This window comes from Seriola dumerili, unplaced genomic scaffold, assembly GCF_002260705.1.
Source record: "Seriola dumerili isolate Sdu_G_001 unplaced genomic scaffold, Sdu_1.0 BDQW01000161.1, whole genome shotgun sequence".
NCBI classification, from domain to species: domain Eukaryota; kingdom Metazoa; phylum Chordata; class Actinopteri; order Carangiformes; family Carangidae; genus Seriola; species Seriola dumerili.
The window spans coordinates 5535574-5556892 of record NW_019174416.1 but is presented as its reverse complement, the minus strand read 5'-3'; the positions used below and the strand labels follow the sequence as shown (position 1 = coordinate 5556892).

General features: G+C 39.0%; 1 protein-coding gene across 2 annotated transcripts in view; it reads left to right on the top strand.

Moving 5' to 3' along the window:
• Positions 1 to 3102: 3102 nt before the first annotated feature.
• pigg (phosphatidylinositol glycan anchor biosynthesis class G) overlaps positions 3103 to 21319 on the top strand; it is a 70601-nt gene continuing 52384 nt past the window's right edge. For both annotated transcript variants that reach the window (XM_022751883.1, XM_022751882.1), the window contains exons 1-6: positions 3103 to 3400; positions 3507 to 3712; positions 10442 to 10651; positions 11567 to 11755; positions 16333 to 16471; positions 20499 to 20711. In XM_022751883.1, coding sequence (XP_022607604.1) covers positions 3247 to 3400; positions 3507 to 3712; positions 10442 to 10651; positions 11567 to 11755; positions 16333 to 16471; positions 20499 to 20711 — 1111 coding nt within the window. In that variant the 5' untranslated portion in view covers positions 3103 to 3246. The remainder of the gene's footprint in view (positions 3401 to 3506; positions 3713 to 10441; positions 10652 to 11566; positions 11756 to 16332; positions 16472 to 20498; positions 20712 to 21319) is intronic.

Sequence of the window (21319 nt, the reverse complement as noted above, 5' to 3'; positions counted from 1 at the left end):
TTGGTCCTGATATGTCTATGTCATCACTTTCTCTCTCTCTGACATTTAATGGATAATTTGCCAGGAGAAGAATTACATGTTGTTCAAAATTTTACAAAAGAATCAAAAACCATTCATTCATTTATCCTCAATTATTGGAACGTTTTATTAATACTTCTGTTCATGGTGGCAATTTCCATCAATCATCCAATGAAATGTCTGTGAAGATTCTCAGTCATCCGAGTTGTTCATGGTTCTCCAAGAAAAGCTGAATCGAGGGCAACTGGACTTGGTACTAGCCACTAAAAACGTTTCACCTCTCATCCAAGAGGCTTCTCCAGGTTGTTGATTCAACTTTTCTTTTACATTCAGTGGAACAGTTGTTTTTTAACAGTGTGACAAGTCTGAGGTGCTGGCAGTCTGCACAAACAGAAGTTACTAGGTATCTAACTAAAGAATGTTAACTTTCATTTTATATCCAAAAAATGATGATGTAGCACTCAAACGAGCTGCATTTTGGGCATCATGTTGCCTTTAAGTTCACAGTACACACTGCATGTTATACACATATACATAAGAACTGTATATATACTTTGATTAGGAAGGTCAAAGGCTGAAAAACAAGTCAAGAAAGAAACTTACTTGTTTTGTGTGGCCAACACTCCAAAACCCCAAAAGGTATTCACTTTAAAGTGCCAGCTATCAAATGTTCAGGATTACATACATGGTCCAAAGTTAGTGGTATACTTACATAACCAAAGTGAATATGAGGCTTCAGTAGTCTTGAGTCAGACAAATCTTTCAAAGTTTGTGTTTTTAGTACAGCACTGAGGCACAGCAGAGGAGTGGCAACACGAAGTGGGAATTTGGTGCCAAAAAAGACTCTTTGGAAGATACCAATTGGATATGATAATAGCCTCATAGCTTAGCTTCATCTGAACCTCAGTGAAGAATGTGTTTTCACACAGAATGAGGATTGTGGATTTGGTCGGCCATCACAAACATACAAATCATCTTATCTCGTCGAGGCCAGTATAGACAGCAAGAAGGATTACAACAGCCAATAACACTTTCAGCATACATATGGACATGTGAATATTGTTTTAAGACAGATTTGAAAAACTGTGGTCCTGTCCTTTAATTCCTGCTAGCTCCTCACTGGTTGCTGACTCTGACCTTTGAAAGATACAAAGATACCAGAGAGAAAACAGGATTAACATGCAAATATCTGTTGGTGTTTCCAAGTGTTCGTCTGTCCTTTACAAAGTTTTCCCAGTAGATGGCAGCAGCAGCTTAAACACACAACAGAGCTGTGTGGAAGTCAATTCCACCCTGAGCTAATTTCCAATCAGACCTCATCAGCCTCAGGCCCTATAAATGTCAGGTTTAAATCATATAAAACTCTAGACAGACCACTTATCCTCTGCTCAGCAGTTGGAGTTGCTTGATGAAAATATCTCATTGTCCCTTTGTGCTGCCCTTTGCACCTGGAAAATTAAAGCAAATCTGATTTAAGGACTCAGGGAGGGCGACAAGTTGAACTTCAGCAGCGTGCACTGAAGAAAGAACGTGCAAAGACAAAAATGTTTAGGATTATAAACCTTTTCGTTGTGGATATGAAACGCTCGTGTAAGTGTAATTACATTGATTACTGAGTCAAGTCACCATGCTCAATACCATGAAATGCAAACATAATTCTAATATTTTGTATAATAATGTGGAACATATTTTGCAATGACTTATACAAGTTCCCAAAATGCAACACCATCAGGCACTTGATATTTTCCTCCAGGCATTTTTACAGCTATTTTTGATGTTTTGACATTTCGGGATATTCTTGAACTTTCAAATGTGACTCAACTTGTTTTCATAATTCAGCCTTGGGTTTACAAAAGGTTAGTAAGTAAGTGATAACTTTAGCTACACTTTTTTTTTATATTTAAGGGAAACATTTTATACTTTTAATTGTATCCGGTTCCTTCACATATAACAGTCATTTGGTCCATTACAGGCGGTATTAATGGTAAATTTGGTTTCATAAGGATATATAAAAGGGGTTTCTGGGATGTGTTATAGAAAAATTTTGAAAGTCACCATATAATAAGACTAATATTTATTCATTTGTAAAACTTCTTGAAACTTCTCTGTACTTTTCAATCTACACACAACTAGCTCTTATTTACCTTATTGCAAAAAGAAAAGAACAAAAGGTGATCATTCTTATATCCTACACTTTAGGCTCTCACATTGTACAGCTGTCATCCTGGGACAGTTGACATCGGGTTGATAATAAATTGTCTTTCATGTAAAATATTATAGAAACCCAGCACTGTTGCAGATGTTATATCACAGGATAAATTTTGTAAGAGAACTAGATTTCTTCACTAATTATAAAGCCCTGCAGTAGAGGATAGCACACCTCTTCACTACATTTTAAAGCTGATATCAATGTCAGACCTAACTAAATAATATATGCCCCACACAGATGATGATGAAACTGCACCAAGATTTAAAATCAAGATCACCAGATTTAATTGATTGATGGATTCCACCTGTATCATCAATGGTTAGATCTGAGTGGTTATAAAATTGTTGTAAACTATTTTATTGTATTTTAATCACAGATATTTTATGCTGATTTTGATTTCTTTTAATTGTCCTGTCACTTTTTTAATCATTGATATTTTTTATTTTCCATATACAATATTTTATCTTTATTCATTTATTTATATTTTTATATATTTTGTTTTTTTATTATGTTTTTTATTTTTCTGTGCACACATAGCACCTATACAAGAGGGTTAACCACTGTTATTGGACAACCTGCTAGAAGAGAACACAACAGCAGCTATTATTGTTCCGTTTTTATCACACCAGTTATGATTCTTTAATGTTGTTAACAAGCGTCTACGTGTACTCATGACAGCAGTAGATGTAAACATAGCGTCGGGGGGGCGTATTGGTGTGGTTTGGTTCTACGTATTACCCGTAGTTTCATGCTATCAAGGCGGAAGTGGCAATAAATGGCTACAGCGCTACCTGGTATTACTGTTTTTTTTGTCAATTATAGCCACAAATATATAACATAAGTGCTAAGTTAATTAAATACAGAGACACCTGGTTTTGAAATATGTTGTTTCACAGTACGTCCATCTGCAATGGGATGCCATAGCTTTCTATCTTCTCCTATGTGTAGGTAAACTGCTCCTAGCTAGCAAGTCATCTTACTAACTTACTCGTTCCTTAAAGTGTCCGTCAGCCAGCAAGATGAAAGTCCGCTCGTCTGTTTTTGCCTCGTTTATCTTAATATTTGAAGTGTTTGGCATTGCCCTCTTCCTGCGGGGATTTTTTCCTGTACCTGTCAAGTCTTCCCTCTCATCCAAGAGCAAGCTGTCAGATCTGCCCGCGGAGCCGCTGTCAGGTGAGTTCAGGTCTGGCTCAGACTGACCTCGGTGTATGTGCGAGCATCAGCCTGCACTGTCGACTGGAGACTGTTAAAACTCATACGATGTTTGCTTGAATTGCAGGGAGCTCTCCCAATTCCTCTCGCCTTCCCCAACCCCTTTTTAAAAGGGTGGTGATAATGCTCGTGGATGCGCTCCGGGAGGACTTCGTGTTCGGACCCAGTGGTCGCATGTACATGCCCTACACCAGACATGTGGTGGAAAGAGGCTCATCGCACAGTTTTGTGGCCAAGGCAAGACCTCCAACAGTCACCATGCCCAGGATCAAGGTAGATGTTGTTACTGTTGTCAGATGTTCTCACTCATCAAGTCATTCTCCACATGAGTCTGTTAGAATTACTTGTTTTGTACTGATGGTTATGGTAAGCTGCAAATTAATTTACTGTAGTGAGCCAGCCTTTCAGATCTAAAGTAATTTCTCCAATTATTTTCAAAAATACACATTTTCTGTTTTTAGAACAAAGGTATGAGTTGTTATTTTGTTATGTATCTTTAAATGTGACTTTTATTCAAAACTAAATGGATTTAATATCAGATACACCTCTGAAACAACCTGTAAACCATCACTTTAATCTGTAATGATGAAACTCTGTAAAGGATCAGGCTGGTGTTATTCTATATTTTTCTTACTGTCATCAAAGTCCATAAAAGATGAAAGCCAACAATGTGTTGGTCAGTTTCTAAATGCTTTCTGGAGCTCACCCCAAGCCCATAGCATGACGAGTAGCATTAATGTTAGTGGTCACATTAACTTTATACTAAGATACATTACTGGTCAAAAGTTTTAAAGCACTTAAATTTTTCCAGTTGTTTCTGAAAATTAAAGTATAAAACAAATAATAATGATTTTATTTATATTTTAAAGGAATCACATAATCTTAAAACCTGAATTTAATCTAAATTTTTTGACTCATCCAGCAGCCAAACACACTTGTGACATTCTTCATACGATGGAAATGAAAAACAGAAAGTCAGAAAGTTTGTCCCAACACTGTTGCAGAAGTTCCCACAAATGTCTTACACTTGTAGTTTGCTTTTTTCCACCTTCTGTCCGGTTCATCCCAAACCAGCTCCATGGGGTTTAAGTTTGGAGACTGTGCTGGTCTTCTATGATGTGAAGCCACCTTCTTCTTTTCTTTTAATGTTTTGAGTCATTATCTTGCTGTGGGATGAACCTCTGACCAACCAGTCTGTCTTCCTTTGTTACTTTCTTTTTTCTCACCATCCATACTGCACTACTTCCTGCGTTATTGTCCTAATAATGACTCGGAGGGTGTAGTTACAATTTGTTCCAACACTGCCTTTGTATAGGCAGGGGGTTTGTAAGTCAAAGTCCAAAGTTGGGATGATTCACTTAAGTGCTATTCAGTCCCTGACTACCTGACTAATTTCCCCATAGGTATATATACAAAAGTTTGGACACACTTTCCCGTTCACGTGAATCGGCTAGTGTGTCCAAACTTTTGACTGTTACTGTATATATACACTGAACAAAAATATAAATGCAACACTTTTTACTCCTATTTTTCATGAGTTGAAATAAAAGATCTAAGACCTTTTCTATAAACACAAAAGAGACACGCACGCACACACACACACACACACACACACAGAGTCATGCCATTTATCTGCTGCCATCGCCTCATGTTGCAGCATGATGTACACACCTAAAATGAAATATCCCAGTTCTTGCACGACCTGCACAGTCACATGACGTGTCACCATTGAGCACGTTTGGGATGCTCTGGATCTACGTGTAAAACAGCATTTTTCAATTCCTATCAATACCCAGCAACTTCACAGAGCCATTGAAGAGGAGCAGTCCAAAATTTTATGAGCCAGAATCAACTACCTGATCAACTCGGTACAAAGGAGATGTGTTGCACTCCATGAGGCAAATGGTGGTCACACCAGATACTGAGTGATCCACGACCCTTCCCTCCAAAAAATGCAAATCTCTAACCCAAGTCGTGTGACACAGTTCACACAGTTCAGTGCCTAAATAATGTATTTTTTCAAAATAAAACTGCACATTTAGAGTGGCCTTTTATTATGACCATCCCAAGGCACACCTGTGCAGTATGCTGTGTAATCAGCATCTTGATATGCCACATCTGTCAGGTGGATGGATGATCTTGGCGAAGGAAAAATCCTCATCAACACAGGTTTTAAACATTTGTGAACAAAATTTGAGAAAAAAGACGCCTTCTTTGTGCTTTGAAAAAGTCTTTATCATAAATGGGAACAAAAACAAAAATGTTGTATTTTTGTTCAGTTTATATATATATATATATATATATATATATATATATATATATATGAACAAACTGAACAAAGATACAACATATTTTTTTTTTTATTATCCTGCAATACAGTGATATGTGTGAGTTTGAAAGTTGTTGCTAAACAATTCTTTCATTATAAATATCTTTGGGTTTTGGGCCGTTAGAGAGACAGAGCCAGCAATTTGAATATGGCTCCTTGTGCTCTGGGAAAACTTGACTTAATGAGTGAAACAGAAAAAGATGTTTTAATTGCTTTATCAAAAATATTTCATCCATCCCATCATAGGAGATGAAAATGTCTGAGTCAAATATGCCCCAGCAGTATTCCTGCGAGCCCAGAATAATCATGTAGATGGAAAATGTGAGGAGCATTTTGAAATGGGTGCTAACTTTTCAGCCTATAACAGCATTTTGGGTTACATGACAGAATTTCGAAAGGGTGAAAACATGGTGCTTTGTCACATTTGGATGATGTGTCATGCTGTTGAAAATATTTTGGGAGCAGAGCCAGGAGGGAATTACAGTCATGTCATGTGCGCCTTGCCTGACAGTTGGTAGTGTTGAAGCACACACAAGATTGTGGGCAGACCGGGAAAGAGTCAGTGTGTTGTTTCAGTGGTGTTGGAGAGATTTTGCAAAGGGAATTATTTTTGAGGTAAAAGAGCAACTCAGTTTTGTCCATATGGGCGCTGGGTAGTGCTGAGCTGGTGGTGGGAAGGAATTTAACTGAAGCTGTCAGGTGAAGCAGAATATTCAGTCTCGGTGTCAGAGGGCAGAATAAAAGGCAACATTCATGATTTAGCAATGGTGAGAGGACCGGGGATGTGTCAAGATGTTGTAACGATAGGAAAAGATTGGAGCCAAAACTCAAACTGCTGCTGAAGATACACAGTGTGGACAGAATCCTCCTCAGTGATGTCAGATAACTGTGGTCAGACAGGTGGCGCTGACTCAGTCGCCCTCAGGTCAGAGAGGGTGGCAAAGAGCATGTGTTGGTTGACAGTGTCAAAGAGAGTGGACGAGTGAGCGAAGAAGACGAGGAGGAGAAGCAACTGTGGTGGAGCAGTATTTAAGAAATGCTTTCTGAAGCCTGATCCTACAGAGCGTGGTACGATGTGGGAGAGCGGCTTACAGTTTTTTTAATTATAATGTATTGATGTGTAATTTATAATATGATTGATATTCTGTCGATCAGATCATTTTTATATTTTATTTTATAGTGGAGTTTTAACGCACATTGGCTTTAAGTGTTTCAAAAGAAACTAGTTAACAGTCAGTAAATGGAAGGAGGAACACTTTCTTGAACACACTTGTCACAGAAGAGCTGATGCTGATTGTTGTGAAATGGAGCAGGTCAATGATGATCTGGAGGAGGGATGCCGAGCAGGAGTGAGGCAGACTTGCAGGGAGACAGATGTTCCTCCTTAATCCAAGGGGTTTAAAGAAGGATGTCGTGATGATGGGGGGAAATGGTTTGAAAGCAGCTTGGACAAACAGCCCCGGATTTGAACTTTGAGCTTTGTTGACAGGAAGAGGGAACGCAGGGGTATGTAGAGGGAAATCAATAAGAGGGGACAAGCATGAAGGGTTTATGTCACAGCAGATATATACAGTACAGTGTAAGGACAAGGAGGGGAGGAGAAACTGAAAATGCCACCTCCTCAGCCGTCTGTCAACTTGTAGGTTTGACTTGCAGGCCCGGTGAGAGCGCGCATCTGTAAGCCCAGTCGGGGGGGTGGGCAGTTACAGTAGATCTGAGGCACAACACCTTAAAGTAGTGACTGCACTACTTTATATTCCTCCTCATCTGTTGGCAAACTTCTCCAAAACAAAATACTGGATGAGTGCTAATTGATTCTTGAACTAGAGGTGAGACTTATTTTATTGAGGGACTGATGTAAACTAGATAAAAACAGCCTACTGTAATGAAATCCCAGCAGACATTGCTGAAGTTTTTGGCACGCTGTCACACTGCAGCTGGTGCGTCAACGGAAACAAGCATACGATCAATGCTCTGAGACAACACACTGCTCTATCTGTAGTAACTGCAGTGGTCGGTTTAACCACAACTGTAATTAGAAGTTGTGTTATCCATAGAGCTTTATTAACATCAGTGTTAAGATTAAATTTATCAATCACACCGTTGAGGTTTGGTAATGCACCAGTAGGGGGCAGTACAGACCAGCTGCCATTGAGTGCCCACTATCACTGCATTGCACCCAATTAACTGGTATGACACAGCCAACTAACCTAAATCATAATCTCTCTGTGGCATGGCCATTAATTTACACACATATATCAGACCCAACGCTCCCTCTACTGTATCTGATAAAGTTACACTCTCCATGCAGATATACAGCACAGCTGAGTTTGAAGTCTTATTCAGCTACACAGTTAGGCTTTCGAATCCAGCTTCTTGTCTGTGTATTGTTTTTTTTTTATTTACAGTTTTTACACTGGAAACACTTCCCGGGGGTCTTCCCACTAAATTCAATGATTCCAATTTAGTGAGTTTTTCTAACCATGACAGAAAGAGAAAAGAAGTTAGTTTTCCTCCCCAGTTCTGTATTCACATGTGGCCAGTTGAGCCGCACTCTCAGACTGGCACAGCAGTCAGTTGACACTACTGAGGTGCTGGATTTGGACAATGAATTCAGTTAATCGTAAGCAGCAGCAGCAGCAGCAGCAGCAGCAGCAGCAGCAGCAGCAGCAACACACTGTGGGTGTCTGAAAGGCTTGCATCTGCCTGGGTAGTATGGACACGCTAGATCTAACGCATATTTGGTGCGGTGTTTCACATCCATAGGTATTATGTGGTAATAAGGCCTGAGAAGATTGAGGACAGATTCAAGTTAATTGTAGAAAGTCTTTCTCTCACTAGTCGACCAAGGGCAAGAGCTGAAAAGGAAACTGTTAAATCTTTTGCCAGACTCAAAGACTTGAAGTCACAGCCCCTTCCGTCTGTGTTTTGGCACCTTGACAAGTTTTCAGCACTGTGCCAGAGAGTGTCTGTATACCCCACTGATATTGTATTTGACATTTAAGCAGTGGCACATTGCAAGCCTCGGCACATACTGTGGGCCTGTAATTAGTAAGCTGATGAGTCACTGATTAGTTTGGGCAGGATTTCAAAGTTTGTTGGGTTTTTTTTTTGGCAGAGCTTTTGTATATTTCAAGATGATCTTTACAGTAGATTTATCTCCACACGTCCCCATGTTTATTATTTTATTTTCATTTGTTACTATTTATTATTCAAGTCTCCTACCACATTGGCTAAAAAGGGGTCGAACCACTGGCTTCGTTAGTCAGACTATCTCTTTCAACAGACTGGAGACCTTAGTGAGACTGAGGAGGCAGAAAGAGAAGACTGTTTTTGACGAGGAACCATCCATCTCCTCCTGAAACAAGCATCTTCACTGGCAGGAGCAAAACAATGGCAGGGAAGGAAGTGGTAAATAATTGAGCTCAGGAACAAAGATCACTCGATGAGGCTCACAATTTCAGTTTGACTTTTCAGCTGGAGAAGTTTTTGTTAAAACCTGTAAATCATCTGACCAAACAGAAAGACTTATGACATTACTTGGTCATAGAGTATGTTTATTATTTTGTCATTTATAAATAGGAGACACAAATCTTTGAAATTGGCAGAGGAAAATTTAATTCCCATACATCACGACTCAAATTGATTAAAAACATCATGGCCCTGGGTATACTGAAAATGTGATAGAAAATAAAGTAAGGTTTATGTCTTGTCAGCTCTTAAAGCCTTTCCACTCTTCATTGTGGGGGTGTTATATCCTTAGTTTATTGCTGTTTGTCTCTTGTGTCTGTGAAGTAGCCACGGAGTCGCCGTAGAACGACTAAAGTGGAGCTCACACAGTAACCACGCACAAACTGCTGCAAAGTGTTTTGTAAGCAAAAAACAAACAAAAAAAAAAAACTCTAATATATGAAATCTGATAAGATGAACAAAATACACTGAAGTGAAGTGACAAACTGGGGACAAATACATCAATGATCAACTGGATAAAATAGCGCTATAAGAAGTGATTTCAAAGACAACTTTGAATTTGCCAGCCCAGCTCCCTCGGCAGGTTCCTCTAACACCTGGTCCCTCACACAATAAAGGCCGGTCAACTCTGATCTTAGCCCGGATTTTTGAGCGTCCCGAAGGATCTCAGGCTTTGCTCAGGGCAGCTCGTCGGAGGTTTAAATAACAGTGTTTCCTGCCAGCATCTGCAATCTCATGTCTCCTTCAGTGCATGAAGACAAGGCCTTTGTAGTCCCCCCTCAACGATGCACCACGCTCTTTCCTGACTTCCAAAATAGGCTGTGGTTTCCTTGTCAGTCAAATGGAGGCCATTGTTGTTTTATTGCAGATTCCATGATGAAATCAGTAGAAACTGTACTTCATAAAAATCATCTTTCTACTGGATTCTTTCAGTTCGTGGCAGCGGGATTGGATCAGGGATGTGGGAATAAGTCTGGTTTTCGATGCTAGATCAATGCACTCACCAGTCACATAAAAGGAAGATTAATTGATTTGATTTATTTTGTTTTGAAGATGACCAATATATTAAAAACTTTTGAACACTGTACTGCAACGCAAATCTTAATAAGTTGGATTAATATGATGAAACTGTAAGGTTGAATAACACCATTAAAAGACAATTATTGTTCAAAGGACAATGACAAAAACATATCTCTCCCCAGGCTCTTACCACTGGCAGTATCCCAGGCTTCATTGATGTGGTAATGAACCTAAATTCTCCTGCACTGCTGGAAGACAACCTCATTTGGCAGGCCAAAACAGCAGGGAAGAGGATAGTTTTCTACGGAGATGACACCTGGGTGCGCCTCTTCCCCAAACACTTCATGGAGTACGATGGCACAACCTCCTTCTTTGTATCCGACTACACTGAGGTATGTCTGAGGCAAACAGCTGAAATATATGAGTGATGTGTTTTTTATGGTAATATCAGTCAAGGATTGAAGCACCTGATGGCTACAGTACAAACATTTTGAAATGAAACATAAAAACTAAACATGTTGAGACTCATAGTTTTGCAGCATGAGCTGATTCATTCAGCCTCGTGTGTTTCGTACTATAAATGTGACCAGTTTGCCTCACACACAATGATTTATAAATGCTCTATAAATTGTATAATGTGACAGAAAACTCTCATGTGCTTTGGGTGAATAACAAAGTTAGTATTTTTCCTGTATGCAACTTATTTTAGTTACATCATACAACAATATTATTTATGCACATGTTCTTCAACTTTTCATAGATTGCTGCTGCTGTAGATTGAAGCACATTAAACTGTACCATCACCCGATACATACACCAAAGACTTCACATGATGCAGTAAAGCCTATGCATCTGTTCTGTGTAATATGCTGTACATGTATGCCTGGAAAAGATTCAGTCGCTGCATTATCTACGAGGCCAAGTCATCTGCATTACAGAGATGAAGGCAGCTGATCAACCGGGAAGGCACGGAGCTGAGATCACACAAAAAAACTGCTCATCAATTAGCTCTGTATGCCATAGCTACAAATGCGCCGTGGGACTGTATGCAATCTGCTCTTGTTTATACTAGCATATTGCTGGTGCTGATTTTTAAGCCCTTTACCTGAAATGTTGGATGGCGGTAAATATCTGCCAGGAAATATTTGCCCGGTGATAATCAGACAATCATCAGACTCTATCGCAGCTTTGGGTAAAGCTCCTTTCTGCTCATTTTTAATTTGCTCTAGGGGATGATTTTGAATAATTTCAAACTGATTATCAGCTGAAATCCTGAGTGTCAGTAAATGTATCTTGTTTCCATCCAGGTCGACAACAATGTGACCCGTCATTTGGACAGCACCCTCAAGAGGGATGACTGGGACATTCTGATCCTTCACTACTTAGGCCTGGACCACATTGGTCATATCAGCGGACCCCACAGTTCACTCATCCAGCCCAAACTGCTGGAGATGGACGACATCCTGAAGAAGATTCACAGTGCCCTCATTTTAAAGGTAATTTCTCTTCTCATTCTCAGCTTATACATGATGTCACTTAAAACCATGTGTTTACTTTTAAGATTTCATTTTCATCTGTAAAGAGGTTTTCAGGCTTAAAGCTGCACTAATCAGTATTTTTATATGAATAATGGAGGAAACTCATGAGTAAGTACTGGACTTACATTAATCAGATCACATCAAGACATGACACCAAATGAATGGTAATATTACTCTCTATGTGCTGAATGTGTATATTGCCACCTTTTTGCTAGCATGTTTCCAACAGCTAAGTACAGGGCAATTATTTTGATACTTAAATAATAATTTAGGTCATTTTTTAAGCAAACATGCCGTAGCCACAGCTTCTCAGTAGTGAGCGTTTGCTGCTCTTCTTGCTCTTATGAATAGGAAACTGAGTAGCTTCAGGTTCTGGAGCAAGCAATTTGATGACATCTCCCTCGACTTTCAGAAAGTTTTAGGGCATTTAAACAATTTTTTGACATTGTATGGACGTGATAACACATTTATATGTCGAATATACAGTATGTTTAATATTCAGCTTGTTGTGGCGTTTTATCCCAAGCGGCCAAAATGTGGTTAATGCGGCTTTAAACCACTCCTCACCTTGTTAAGAAGTTGAAAGTGTTTAAAGCTGACTGTTTGATTGATTGACATTAATCATACAAAAGAGAAGTGGCAGATGTTTTAAATAGGAGTTTGCTCAACACATTTTCAGAGTTGTGTAAATGGAAAGAAAAATGAAAAGAAAATCAAAAGGAGTGAAATACATACATTTCATATTGCAATCACAGGCAATTATTGTTTCCAGACGCTGTTTTCTGCCACTAACAATGAATATTATTATATACAGAGTGCAGATGCATATGCAGAATGTAATACATTAGTGTAAATACATTGCTGTTGCAAAAAAAAAAAAAAAATCTCCACCATAAAAAGAATCAAAAACATGGATTTAATATCATGAAAATCCTAAGGAATACAACTTTAACCAATCAGTTATTTACTCACTGTATTTGAATACTGGCTCAGCCTTCTAATTTTCAAATCAAGTTAATTAGACTCATTTGCTCTGTGCATCTCGGCTGCTGCTTGATTTAATTCTTGCTTGTCAACATCTGTTTCTCTCTATTCAAACTCAGCAGTCCACTTTGAATTTTGAATAGTAATTTTATCATTTTTAAGGGTATTGAGGGTTATTATGTTATAGAAGTAGTCAGTGTCATTATTAAGTAAATAAATGAAATATGCAAATATGAAGTAATGATCAATAGTTAATAATTTAATGTGATGCTATCAGAAAAAAATTCTAGCATCATCAGTTTTTGGATGGTCATTTAATTACAGAGATAATTTATACTGTTTCCAGCAGTAATTATGTTATCTTTTGCAGCAGCCCCAGAGATTTAATAAACTGTTAAGCTTTTCTGTTATCTTTAACTTTGTCTTTGATCAGTGTGCAGGTCTTGTGGCCTTGTTTTCTGCATGTGGTGTGACAGCTGTGCATGCATTTGGCTTTGCGGCGTGTGTGTGTTGGTAATGGGCATTGTCTCGCTGTCATTCAGCTGTGTAGCTCGTATTTAGTTTGTCGAGTCATGTCTAAACGAGCCGACGATCTCCCTGCTCTTTCTCATCCTTTTGCATTGTTGGATTGGCAGAGAGAACTGAAGCCGAGTGCACATATCCTTGTAAAGTTTTCCTCTTTGCAGAAGATACAGTGAAGGGTATTTGTGAAAATGTTGATGCAAAATTTCAGCACATCCCCAAAGTTGTTAATTCTGTCGTGTTAAATCCGTTCTCTCCAGGCTCGTGGCGACATCTCTGTGTTGTGGGCAATGGCAGCCTCAAACGTGCTCCCAGAGAGCTCTTTGAATGAAATGTGTTTGAAAGTCTTGCTTCAGTCACATTAGTGAAAGCCGTGGCTGTTCTTTTCTACAGCAGCAGTGTGACCTAAATATAGACACAGCCCAGTGGGGTCCCGCAGGATATCTTAGACGCTTCTGCAAAAACCACTATGTTTTCTCTGATCAGCACATGCTCTTAACGTGTTGGGGGTTGTAATCTCATAATTTCAGGGTGTTTGACTACACGCGTAAGGTGGGTGTTGTCTGCTGCTGCTGCATGCTCTAGTACTAAAGGCTATGATGGTTCCTGCTGCGGAGGAGAAAAGCAGCCTGGCATTCAAATGGCAGCCCTCAAAGTCTCTTTGTAATGTGATGTGATACGAGTTGCCTATTTCAGCAAGCTCATATTAGGGGCAGAGAAATGCTCTACCTGCTCACTCTCCATTAAAACGTGATTGGAAAACAGGATCTCCTGGTTATAAAGACCTTCGTCAGAACCTTTGTGTTAATGGAGAGCACATGGCCTCAATTTTCTCTTTAGATATTTCAGATTTTAAGGTTTTTGCTGTTTGAAGTGAAAAACTTCTTAAACCTGACCTGTGGAGTCAGTGTGTAATCTGAGCTATGTACTCCGCAAGGGAGATAAATTAAATGGAGATTGACTGTTGCAAATGTTGAGACTGTCATATCTCTCTTTCATTTTAATTTTTTCTCATGATGTTCTGCTCTGACAGAGGACCTTTGTTCTTTTACTGAGATGTAATTGCAGCAATTTATCCAACAAATTATACTGCGGTGTTTCCTTGTGTCTTTTGTCTGATGTAAGGCCACAGGCCTATCACATGAGCTATCTGAAGAAGCTGTCCATTGGCCCCACCTGTCAGGTTTCAACCATGTTCTTATGAATGAATTGAATGAACAGAATGTTATATAACAATATTGATTAGATAAAAGTGTTTATTGTTACAACAATGTTACAGTAGTGTTTGTGTACAACTGAATTGTCAGTGTAACAGCCTCAACTGCTTATTTATTAGCTAATAATTTAACTGCTTATCCATTACTTTTACCTTACAATAGCCTAGTCATATAGCTAACTCTAAGTAATTTGTCTTATCCATTATTTTTAGTGATTTAAACTATTTATTCATTACATTTAGCGGTTATCCTAAATTTACTGAAGATTACCATCACACCAATTTGTAATTGTATTTGTCTGCGTATTGTCCTCCTTAACACAAATATGTGGATATATTTCTTTTTACTCAAATTGGCATTTTACTGTTTTCTTTTTTTTTGTTGAGTTGATTAATCGAACTGTCCAACCCCTGGCAACTGTAGCACTACCCCAGGGGTACAGGTGCCCCTGGCTGGGAATCACTGACTTACCAACTAGAATAATATGATTGCGGAGTAAAAAATGAAAACTATTTAGCTTACTCATGGATAACATGAGCTACCATTTGAGTCAGCATGGCACCTTGTGTATTGGTTTTAAAAAAAGGTTTCTTATGAAGTGTAAAAAAAAAAAAAAAAAGTCTCCCAGAAGAGCCGTGCTTTCATCCTGAAGAACACTCTGATTTATCCCAGGCTGAAAAGAGGCTCGCTCAGTGTGGGGCTTAGTGGTGTTTAGTACCCGTCTTGAGGTGTTTTTAGTCCCTTGTGTCCAGTGCCATTTATAGCAAGCATTCAAGAGTTAAAATCTAGGACAGGGGTTAGTCCTTTGCTTCTTCTGTGCTGAGTGAGTAACAAATATAATGGGTCAGCAGAGCTCAATGGCATAGTTTGGCTCCAACCGGCAGTGTTTGTTCCCTGTATCCATCACGCTGTTATGTCATGTTCAAATAGTATCAAAAAAGTAGGAGTACAGCTCCAGCTACAAACTAAACAGTTATGCTGACATTGGCCTTTGCTGTGTGTCTGTTTGGATAAAGTCATCCTAAATGAAACATTTTATCAGACTTGCCTTTCATATACAAGAGCAGAATTTATCTCAGCTGTTCAGCGATCACTGCTTTTTCTGTCTCTCAGGCTGTCTATTAATCTCTGCTTGATAGGATACAATTTTTAATCTTTAATAATGAATGAAGTCTCTGGTCTTTTTTTTTCTTTACGCGTGATTCAACACTGGAACTGAGGAGTCTGTTGAGAGTATTGTAATGTGTGGAAGGTTTTGGCTTTTGTTTTGATAACATCTGTAGTCGTGTTTTTAAGTCAGCCCCCGCTGCCACGACTCATAAGGCATCCCTGTCAAATTCGTAGTCAATGGAAGGTTCTCCAGAGCCTAGTTGAAAGGGAATCACTTAGGGAAGAAACCAAGCTTGATCAAAGTCTGTCTTTCTCAACAAACGAGCCATCCTCTCTGTTTGCTTGCTGCCTTTACTGTATTTTTTTTGCTCTGGAGATGCAATGAAACTGTGCCAGGAAGTGTTTGTCATTACTTTCTTTTCAAAAGTAATAATTTAATACTTTTCTTTTTCAGCTGCTTTTAAATGTCTCCAGCATAATAACATCACAAATATGGTGAAACAATCTATCACCCTAGCAACCATCATTTTATGCTATTGCTCTGTTTATCTAAACTGGATGTGTTTCATTTTATTTTGGTTGCTCACACAGGAGGCATATGGTGCCAGGTGTGAATTATTCACATCTTAAAGCTTTAAGGTTCCTTCTCCTATATCAGCACATGCAGTGGTAGTCCATTTACCTTGGTGTTTGTTCTCTCAGGAGGCAGAGGGATCTCTGCCCTACCTGCTGGTGCTGTGTGGAGACCACGGCATGTCGGAGACCGGCAGCCATGGAGGCTCTTCAGAGCCAGAAGTCAATACGCCGCTGGTGCTCATAAGTCCAGCCTTCAAAAGAAAAGGTAAACTGTCTAGTGTTGCTTTAAGAGGCTAGAGGGAACAGATTTGTCATGAATTTGAAGAGATTCTGTTTGGCTGTGGTCTCAATCAGCATCTTTTGCACCTACCATTACAGCTGCAACCTGTCCACATACTGACGCCTGCATAAAAGTGTCACGTTATGTTTTTCTTTAAGGTTTGGACCATCTCTTGGTGGCTCCATAGTGGTCCACCCTGCTGGAGAGAATGTAGTTTATTCATGACAAATCATTATCAATCAAGTAAACCAAATCTTGTAAGTGAAATATTTTCTTCCATGCTCACACATGAGTTTCCATTAATTCTAGCGTGAGGAGCGCTGTCATCTGGAAAGAGTGCAAATTGAAGCTCCTGAGCAGAACTTTATTTTGCAGTGATGAATGTGGTTGAGTGGGAAAGTGTGATTGTGATAATTGCTTCTTTCTCAGCCAAGTCTATTTTTGAGATCTTTTCTTGCAAAGATTTTTTATTTATAGACCATTCATGTTAATTAATCATTTGCAGTTCAGTTGAGTTGTTGCTACAGAATTCATGCTTTTGCTAACACTCTGCACCTCCCATGGTGCCAACAGCTTGAATGACTTGTCTACCACCAGGACCTTCTCTATCAAATCTTAAAATTTTGGAAGTAAATGCCAAAATTCTTTGTACACATATGAATGATGAAATACATCCACAGCTGCTTGAATGAATTCCTGAAGTTGTTAATAAGATGATTTTCTGTGTTTCATTAGCATAGAAATTAAAAGAGGCCATAACAGTGTTTCTGTAGGAAGTAAAGTTTGTTTTTGTTAGAATACAAACATAATATAGCCCCTGAAAACTTGCCTTGAAAGTATTTTTCATAAAACCTTAAATATTCATGAATAAAAGCACACTCAAAGTAAAAAAAAAAAAAAAAAAAAAACTTCTTTAGGTGTTATTATAAGTGCTTAGCATTTAAAAGCTCAGCTTCATCAGGACTGTGTGGGCATAGTTATGATCAATGCTGAGAGAAAAATCTGATGTGCATGGCAGTATGTAATATTAGCATTTCTAATTGAGCCCCGCCCATGTCTGACCGGAGACATGAGCACAGAGGAAAAAAAGAAATACTGAAATGTCTAATAATCAAACCTGTTCTAACTTCTGCAGAAAACAGTGTGCGCTCATGTAAGATGCAGTCACTCTTATTAAGAAGTTAACGGAGGAAATACGTTTCCAGGTCCTCGTGTGAACACCTTTAATTAAGAACAACAAAACATACAACAATACGTGACAGACACTTCATGTGTTTTCCTACAGACGAGAATTCTGATTTGACTCTAAAGTTAATTTACTCATTAGTAAGGAAACATTAAGTCTTTAATCTATTCATTTGTGACCTTAAAGCCACAAGGTACAGACTCTCTGTTAATACCACCTTGGATGTACATATGTTGACATAAATTTGTACTCTATTAAATGTAGCCGTTGTGCAATCAGTGGCCTCATCAGCAGAGCTGGTTATATTTACGTAGGAGGAATGTCTGCGTAGGATCAGAGTTCATTACTGGCTCAGTACCTGAGCTTCACTTTTTAATCTGAATGCATCATTGAGAAAACAGCCCCCCCAGCACAGATTGGTAGAACATTTAGTCGACATTGCTGGGAGGATCTTGAGAAGCAATGCCACTTACTGCTTACCTCAGTAGCTGTCCCTGTTTTTTCCTGTATTGCAGTTAAAGCCAAGAAAAAAACATTAACAGAGAATGGTTAAGGTGGTAACTTCCCAGCCTCAAAACCCACAGCAACAGTGGTGCAACCACACCAGTAACTGATGCAAGAATGTTTTGATACATTGATAGACAAAAAATCTGCCTACTGATGTGAGAGAGATATTAATGAAGTGAGCTATAGTACCCATATACACATTCCTTACGTGTGCCAGCGTCAGTTTAAACCTCACCATAACAAATGTTGAGGTAGCTGCTAATCCTGGTTTTGTCACAGCGTTCGTACAAAGTCATCTACAAGCTGAGCAAATGCGTGGCTCTGTACAGTTATAGTAAGAATTTACACATGACCGTAATGGTGGTATTATAGAGACAGTATTAGAGAGTTAGATACTGTAATGCATATGGCATTGTCATCAGCTGCAGTTTTGTCATCTGTGAATCGGCATTCAGTGTGTGTAAGCTTTTACTGAGTTATGACACATCTGTTCTGCCAGAATGTGAGTCGCTCTGTTGTGTAACCCTCCCATGGTCACACTCAAATAGTACAGTGCACCCAAAGAGGTTTGTTTGGATGTAACAGTAGAGACATGTGGTCAGTGGTCTGCTCAGCAGATGACTTCTTTCCTTCTTTTAGGGAACAAACACAACATCATGAAATAATAATGTGTGGTTTTACATGCGGTTAACATGGGATTAGTGTTTGATAAAACTGTTTTAATTTCTCCGTGGGTCTGAAAATATTCCACTTTAAAAAGAAGGCTCTATCAACTTTTACTCATTAGTGTAATTGCTGCAACTAAAACCATAACTTAAACATTTTTAGGCATTCATTGCTAAGTAACAGATTTAAACAAGCCTGATATACTTGGTAGATTTATGGTATTATCCCGAGTAGCTGTGGGTTTAATACAGCAAAGTCCTTGTTGCAAATCCATGTCCTTTCAATTTAAAATGGATAATTCCCCAGCTTATTTCATTGTGTCCAATTACCAAATTAGCTCATAGCTGTGGGGTTCGTCCAAGCCTTTAGTCTGCAGCTGTCTCGCTTCCCCACACACATGAGCTGTGTCGTTCATTTTTGGATATATGATATATATACAGCTGTATAGTTTCTTATTGTAACCTGAAAACTGCCCTCAAACACAGACAATCTGGCAAATGTCTCCCACCCTCCGTTTGTCTTCTTGAAAGCTCTCTACAGGAAGTAGAGTGTCAACATAAAAGTGTTTGACAGAAGAAAAGCATTGAAAAATGAAAGGCAAAGTTCACATAATAATGATTTCATTTCATTTGTTTCATTTTATTTATTTATTTATTTTTTTTGTGTGTTGTGGTTTAACATGTTGTGACAAGCCTCCCCATGGTCATACCCACAGGCGAGAGTCATTATGAAGGTTGTTTGTGTTCAGATTCAGGCTTTCTAGGTTAGAATTCAAAACGAATATTTCTATGATTCTAATCAACAAATAAGATGTCACTAATGCACTCTGCCTCAATAAATAAAATAAGAGTCAATTGTGGAGAAAGGTTGTCGATGTTCCTCCACTCTCGCCATTTACTGTGACCGCAGCCTGACTGTCCTGAGGGGGAAAAGACAGCTGTGGCAATGAGATGCTACAGCTGCTGTGGAGTGATATGTCCCACTAAAATGTATTCTACATATTCAATTCTACCAAACTTCCCGAATAGCAGGAAGGCGTGGGATATTTCACTGTTAGCGCTGTGTCAGGTTTATGACTTGGGGAGAAGTACCTCCTTTTTCTAATTTCACTTGATGAGTGTTGTGAAATTCTTTGAGACAAGCTCTTATTGAGTGAACGCAGAAATCTCCCACAGCAGACACAGTATGAAAATTGAGCCATTTCCTCGTGTCCATCATGTAAATAGTTTTTGTCTGTGAATTTCTTTAAAGCTTGAAGTAATAAAATGGGACTTTTGTTCGTATAAATAAATAGCCATTTTGCTACCCACATTTACTGATTGATGTAACACAATTGTGATTCAACATTTGGTTAGTCTTTGAAAGCTTTTCCATTTTTTTGTGTCTGACACTGCATGTTTTGAAGGGAAAGAAATCCTCAGGCGCACAGACAGCAGTGTATTTTAAGTTTAAAGTCATTTTGGAATAAACAGAACAAGAACCTGATAGCTGGTACATTCAGTGATCCCTGTTTTGCTGTGTTGTTTTTTAACCAAAGATGTAAAATGCAAGTAATACACTTAATTCGTGTGTCATTAAAAAAGCATCATGTATTGCAGGCACACACAGGTTCTTAATGGTTTCCATGTGTGTGTTGTTGCCCTGTCATATCAGTGGGAATGGAGAAGCCTGGAGTGGTTGAGCAGGTTGATCTGACCCCGACCTTGGCCCTGGGACTCGGCCTGCCTATATCTCAAAACAGCGTGGGCCACGTCATCCCGGGCGTCTTGGAAGAAACCTCGCTCCGAGACCAGCTGCGCTTCCTGCATCTCAATGGCCACCAGCTCAGCTGCCTGCTCAAAGACAGCATACCCAACTATGAGAAAGGTGGGTTACAAATTCACTATGTCCGACCTCTTGAGTCATCAAAAGCCCAGAAAGCCAGGACCTTTTCTGACGGGGAGTCTCATCTCTATGGTGTATTGTTTCCAGAGAGGTAATAGTAGTGGTGTCTTTATTTTTCCATTCACTCAGCAATGTGGCATTCTGAATGAAAGCAGTGCAAGTTAAGGAGTAGTTCATCCCAAAATGAAAATGCAGTGTTTTTTTTCCTCTACCCTATGTCAGTCAAAACTGTTTTTGCTTGAACCACCGAAACATACAGAGAGTCATTTTCCATTACTACATCTCCAAAACTGTTAAAGTTAATGGGGCATCATATTGTAACACATAATAAATAACACAATGTCCAGTACATGCAGTGTCCTAATCCAAATATTTTGTTGCTCCACTTTAGCTGGATGAGTAAATAAGCAATGGTTTTCTACAGTTCCCTATTTACAGTGCTCTGCTGCGCTGACGTTGTCAAAAAAGACAGAAAAAATGAACGCTAGTGGTTTACCATCAGCCACTATTCAATCTCAAGCTGTAGTATGTTCAGACAGGTGTCTTTACGCATCTCAAAATCTGAATACCACACATGAGGTACTGACATA